We start from the raw sequence: 5,385 nt of genomic DNA on the forward strand, positions 1-5,385 counted from the left end.
TAAGTCCCTCTTCATATAACGAATTTAAATAAAATAAAAGGTAAAGCAAATAATCATAAAGCAAATCTTTTCATCCTGCTTATGGATTTCTCCATTTTCTCCACCTTCTGCCTCTCCTGGTCTACCTTACAGAAAACACTTCAAGACAAAAACCTGTTTTCTATATTGTACTTGTGCCTTGAATGCAATGCCTTCAGATCCAAAACTCGACGATAGTAGATAAATGTTTCTAGTTCCATGAGGTCAATCTGAAACACTAATTCCTTCATCCATATGCTGTTTGAACTATCATTCCTTAAACCATCAGCAATCTTCAAAGTTCTATCGTTCAGTTAAGGCACAATGGATTTTCCAAAGATGATGTAGAAAAGAGCCTGGAACTTACTTGTGTGCAATAGTTGTCAGTCGTTCATCATTTACTGCTCTCCGAACTTCGGCACGATGTCGCTCCGTTGAAATACTATTAAAAAAACCAGCCATATATTTTAGTCAGAGGGAGACATGAACATTTATCTAAAACTTCTACCTAAAATTAAACTTATGAATAACCTATTTGAGAGATGAAAGGGAACAGGCATTTACACTTAAGAGATTTGTCACTTAACAACTTCTATCACAGCAAGAAAGAATCAATGTACTACTGTTCAAAAATATTACTGAAGAATCAAAAGAACATTGCTGTTCACAGGTTACCCCTGCAAAACAGCTAGAATTCAACCTCCCAATGAGAGCAACAAATTTAAAGTGTAAGGTAGAAAAGTTTGTACAGAATATGCAGTGTTCTTTCTTGATCTAACTTGGGCCTAAAGACCTTAAAGTCCTAGCTTGATGAAACACCAAGCTAGTGGACACTCATGAGCCAGCTGTAATCCTTTTAACACTCAGTATCTCAAGAAACACCACCAGAACAGTACAGTTTCACCCACGGAAGCACAGTTGTTTTCCTTATTTAAAGACTTGAAGTTGAACAGAAGTTAAACCTCCACAAGATGGAGAAAGTTCTCTAAGTTTTGCTTTGTGGTACTAGTGACAGCAAGAGCATGCAGTACCTTACAGAAAACAGGTCATTGGTTCTTATTTTAAAAAGGTCATTCAGGTTTACCTAAGCACTTTAGAGAGTTCTCCAAGAAGATCCTTCTTCTCTTTCGTAAGGTCTCCCTGTGCACGTAAGGCACTGATGACACCTGCATATGCCTCCAGTTCTGAAGGATTAGAGCAAATAGTATTTCTATTTAATGCTCACAGCAAAGAACAAAAAAAAAAAAGTTATTTTCAGTATTACTGACAGTATTCTATTAATTTTCAAAATCATTAAGAGGAACATGTCTTTCAATTATTTAGCACTTTGGAGAAGAGATTGATGACTTAGAACTCTCTCAGTCAATTACTCTGCAGCGTACAGCTTTTCTATGAAACAATTGTATCATCACAGAGGATTATCTAGTTTATAAACCCAGCCGAATATTTCAAGCTCTCTGAGCTGACAGTTCAGCCAGAAAACTTGGAAGGAAAAGCCCACAGATTTGGAGTAGTTCAGAATTCTCTAGAAGCAGCAGGAGAAAATTGTTAACACAGATCATTATTAAAAGTTGCATAGAAAAGCTCAGCTTAAAAAACAGAAATACTCTGCCAAAAGAGCAACTGATTTTTTTTTTCATATGCTTTTCCTCAATTAGCACAGAGAACATTAGCTCTGGCTTGTTAAATACACTCGTCATAACCTTTTACATCCATTTCCTTCACATGTACAACCACTCCCATCTGAAAAGAACTCAACTCCCTGAATTAAACCTGCTCCACACAAAAGAAACTACCCAGCTCTTCAGAAGTGTAAAGCCATCACCAAGATTAACTCACAAAAATACACCTCTGATTTAATATAATTTTATAATCCAGGTGACCTACGTAAATGTCGCGTCATCAGTGTTTTAAAAAGTAGTTAAAAACTACTTACAACTTCTGAATTTTGTCCTACTAAGCAGGGTGAAAATACACCTAAGGCTATAAATGGAGTCTGCTAATTTGCCAAAGACTTGCTAGTCTAAGCTTAAATAGTGTTTCTTTAAACTGAGCTAAACTCCTGCTTTAAATGAGAATTCGAAATTCTTTCAGGTTACATTTTGCACCCTCATTGCAGCAGGGAACCCAAACCAACCCCACAACAAACCCCAGCTAAGCACAGGTAAGAGTAAAAGGGGGAGGGCAAAGCCTAACACCTCTGAAGTTTGCTGCAAGTGAAAGGCTGATGCTCCTCTGAAAAGCTTTCCATTTAGGATTCCAAACAGCTAATTTACAAATCAAATCAAGGAATGGTGCTGAAAAGAACTCCTGCTCTCCTGTCCTGATTAAGCAAACAAAACACAAAGCAGAGTCGCTCTGGTTAACTATGCAGCCTGCACTGGGATGCCAGTGACCTGCAGGCGCAATTAGCAAAAATATTTGCTAATTAATGCCACGGTTATTACCAATATCAACATTTACTTAGACAATCACGTTAGAGTATTTAAGATACTAATTATTTTCCTCTGTTAACAACAAAGTAATTCTCAGATTCAACCATATAATTATTTAGCAAGAATAGAATTTTTTTTTTTCCTTTCTGCATTTTTAATAGAGATCCTCCACACTAGGGCTTTAAAAATGCACATTTGGGCCTTTTGGAAGCTAGTAAAGATGCCAGAAGAGCTGTAACTAGCTTCCTCACCATAGGTCCAAGTAGCAATCACTAAATGGAGTTCTCTCATTCCGAAACAGAACACATCAAACCGTCAAAATAAGTTTTACAAAGAAATATCATTATTTCAGGCATCAGGTGCCACCACCATCCCCTTAGTTACAAACCAGGAACGCTGCAGAGGGATGAAATTCAGCCTCACCTACACCACTGCCTTTCACTCATGATGAGCAGCTGAACCATGGGATGAGAGCTGGAAAAGTGGGACTCTAAAGCTGATGAATATTGCTGGATGTGACCATTAGACGCTGCCCAGGCTCCTGCATCTTCCGGTCTTGTGGTGCATCTAGTTAAACCGAGAGAACTCCTCTACCCTAGAAGAGACCCGGCTGCTCCAGCCTCTGATGCTCTGTAACGCTGGCAGGGCCCCCTTGTGGGGACACAGCTCATGCCAGGAAAAAAAAAAAGGTGTTTTTTTTTTTGTTGTTGTTGTTTGGTTGTTTGTTTGTTTGGTTTTTTTTTTCCTCCTGTCAGCCTAGGTTATGTCATTGAAGGAGGTGTAGCTGCAGTTCTGTTTGGCTCAGCTGCACCAGCAAGGTTCTGCCAGCACGTTGCCGTCAGCTGGGGTGGAAGGGTTTGGTTTTTTTTTTTTCCATGCTTCTAGCCAGCAGAGCTACGTTAACAAAATTGAGTAGCACAGATCCGGTTCAAATCTTCTGGCATCCTGCACTTTCTCCTAGTTTTTGTACTTCTTGAGCCTCGCTTAAGACCTAGTGCTGTCACCTCAATGGATATACAGCTCAGTTGCAACGTTGTGTGCAACACCTGCGTCACTGCCTGCTCCCGCAAACCCCAAGCTCCCAAGAAATGAAAGACAAAGGGCAAATAAATCCTCCACTTTCAGAAAATAAAGTGTATGGCTTTTTAACGTGTGAGAACTCTGGCATTGTTAAGAAGGACAGCAAATCATCTTTTAACATTCAAGTAAAATGAGAGCAAGAAAATCTGTAACTTGACGGTCACAGGAAGTTAGAGGGAGTCTCAACATTCTTCCTGACATCATCTCCTAGCTTGTGCTCTGCAGAAGAAAGTCTGAAAACAAATCTAAGGGTTTTTTTTCTTCCCTTCTAGTACTATGTATCATTTAACCCGCAAAAAAAACTTAACTAAATAAAAAGCAATTCAGCTCTAAGAACTCACAAATGAGTTCTGTGCAAGATCAGATCAATGGTCTAACAAAGGATTCTCTCTCCTGTGGTAGCCAAAAGTGGACACGTGAGGAGAAAGAAAATATTTTTATTACCTTCCAAAATACAAAAGAACATCTCCTTGCACATGTGTATTTACAAAGGCAGATAGCAAAAAAAAAAAAAAATCTCCCAACATCTACCTATTGGGCAAGGGTCTCATATATTGAATTACATTTGAAACACTGCAGAAAGCTCTTGTTGTTATGACAGTGAAGCAAGAATGCTGTTTTTACACTTCCCTGATAATCTGTGTAACTGCAAATCACAAATTATCACAAATTTCTTTCCTTCTGTTTCAAGTCTCTAAGACAGTATCGTTACCACTTGAGCTCAGTCCCACAGTGCCAGATAAACCAGGGTTCCACGATTTTTTTGGGGGTGCAAAAAGGTGACTAATACAGAATCGAAAAACAAATGAAGACTCTCCTCTCTCATAGCACATTAATAGTGGTAAAAAGAACAGCAATGCAAGACTGCAGCGTCGAGGCAGAGAGGGACTAGGACAGCCATGAGAGATTCGACCAAACCAAAACAATTCTGCTCTATTCATTTTGCTCAGGCAGAGAGCATCTGCCAAACATCATTTCAAGCCAGGGCTGTCAAACGAATGACACATGCAAAATGCAGGAAATGACTTGTAAGTTGCCTGTAGACATATTAAAGTATTTCATGGAAGTAGCAGGCAGGCAGATCTTAAAAGGGCAAACATACAGACCCACAAATTGTATCTTACTGTACCCAGTTTGCGAAGGATCCTCTTGCATTCATCTCTGCTGAGGTCCAGAAGAGTTGGCCACACCACAGGCATCTTCCCCTTGTATTTGTGCTCCCACAGAGCTCAGCCTCGCTGGAAAAAGAAAACATATGCAGTAAGTGCAAGTCCATCACCTATTGATTCCCCAAGCCGATTAATGCAAACTCTCCTCAGCCTGCTCAGAACTCCATGGACATATCCGTTCCTATCCCCACTCCAGCCTTTGTAAGGGCACACTTTGCCATGCAGGAATTCAGCAGCTTCACAAGGGCACCGACTTCCTCTCTCTCTTGCTGGGATCCATCACCAAAGCCTTTTTACCGAGTTTCCCATCGTTTTCTCAAGCCTTTTTTTTTTCATGCTGAAACGATCTCCGAATTGATATTCGAGTCTCCTCCCTCTCTTTATGCACAGAGCATAAGAACTCTTCCAGCTAACCGCACGCTCCCCCTTCCCCTCGGGGAATACATTTAGTACTAGCCTACTACATGAGCGAATGGCAAAAACACCGTGAAAATTTGCTTTCTATGCACCAACACCAGCCCCCCCTAAACAAACAAACAAACAAACATGGGAACACCCCCTCGCCAGACCGAATCTCGGCGAGATTCCGGGGGTGGCGGGGAAGGAGCATCTCCCCATTGCAAGGAGGGAAATAAAGGAAAAAGAGGAGCGGGAGGCCTGGGCCGGCCCGCGGCCGCGCTGCG

The 5,385-nt window shown here is 40.7% G+C and overlaps 1 protein-coding gene across 1 annotated transcript in view; it reads right to left on the reverse strand.

Moving 5' to 3' along the window:
• The window catches only part of LOC103777279 (chromosome unknown open reading frame, human C11orf30), a 38,457-nt gene extending 33,725 nt beyond the window's left edge, over window positions 1-4,732 (reverse strand). The window contains exons 1-3 of the mRNA XM_008944827.1: window positions 4,663-4,732; window positions 1,103-1,202; window positions 386-460 (exon numbers count right to left, since the gene is read on the reverse strand). Of these exons, the coding sequence (XP_008943075.1) occupies window positions 386-460; window positions 1,103-1,202; window positions 4,663-4,732 (245 nt within the window). The remainder of the gene's footprint in view (window positions 1-385; window positions 461-1,102; window positions 1,203-4,662) is intronic.
• Between the last annotated feature and the right edge of the window lie 653 nt (window positions 4,733-5,385).

The sequence above is a fragment of the Merops nubicus genome, unplaced genomic scaffold (assembly GCF_000691845.1).
Source record: "Merops nubicus isolate BGI_N331 unplaced genomic scaffold, ASM69184v1 scaffold16727, whole genome shotgun sequence".
Lineage (NCBI taxonomy): Eukaryota > Metazoa > Chordata > Aves > Coraciiformes > Meropidae > Merops > Merops nubicus.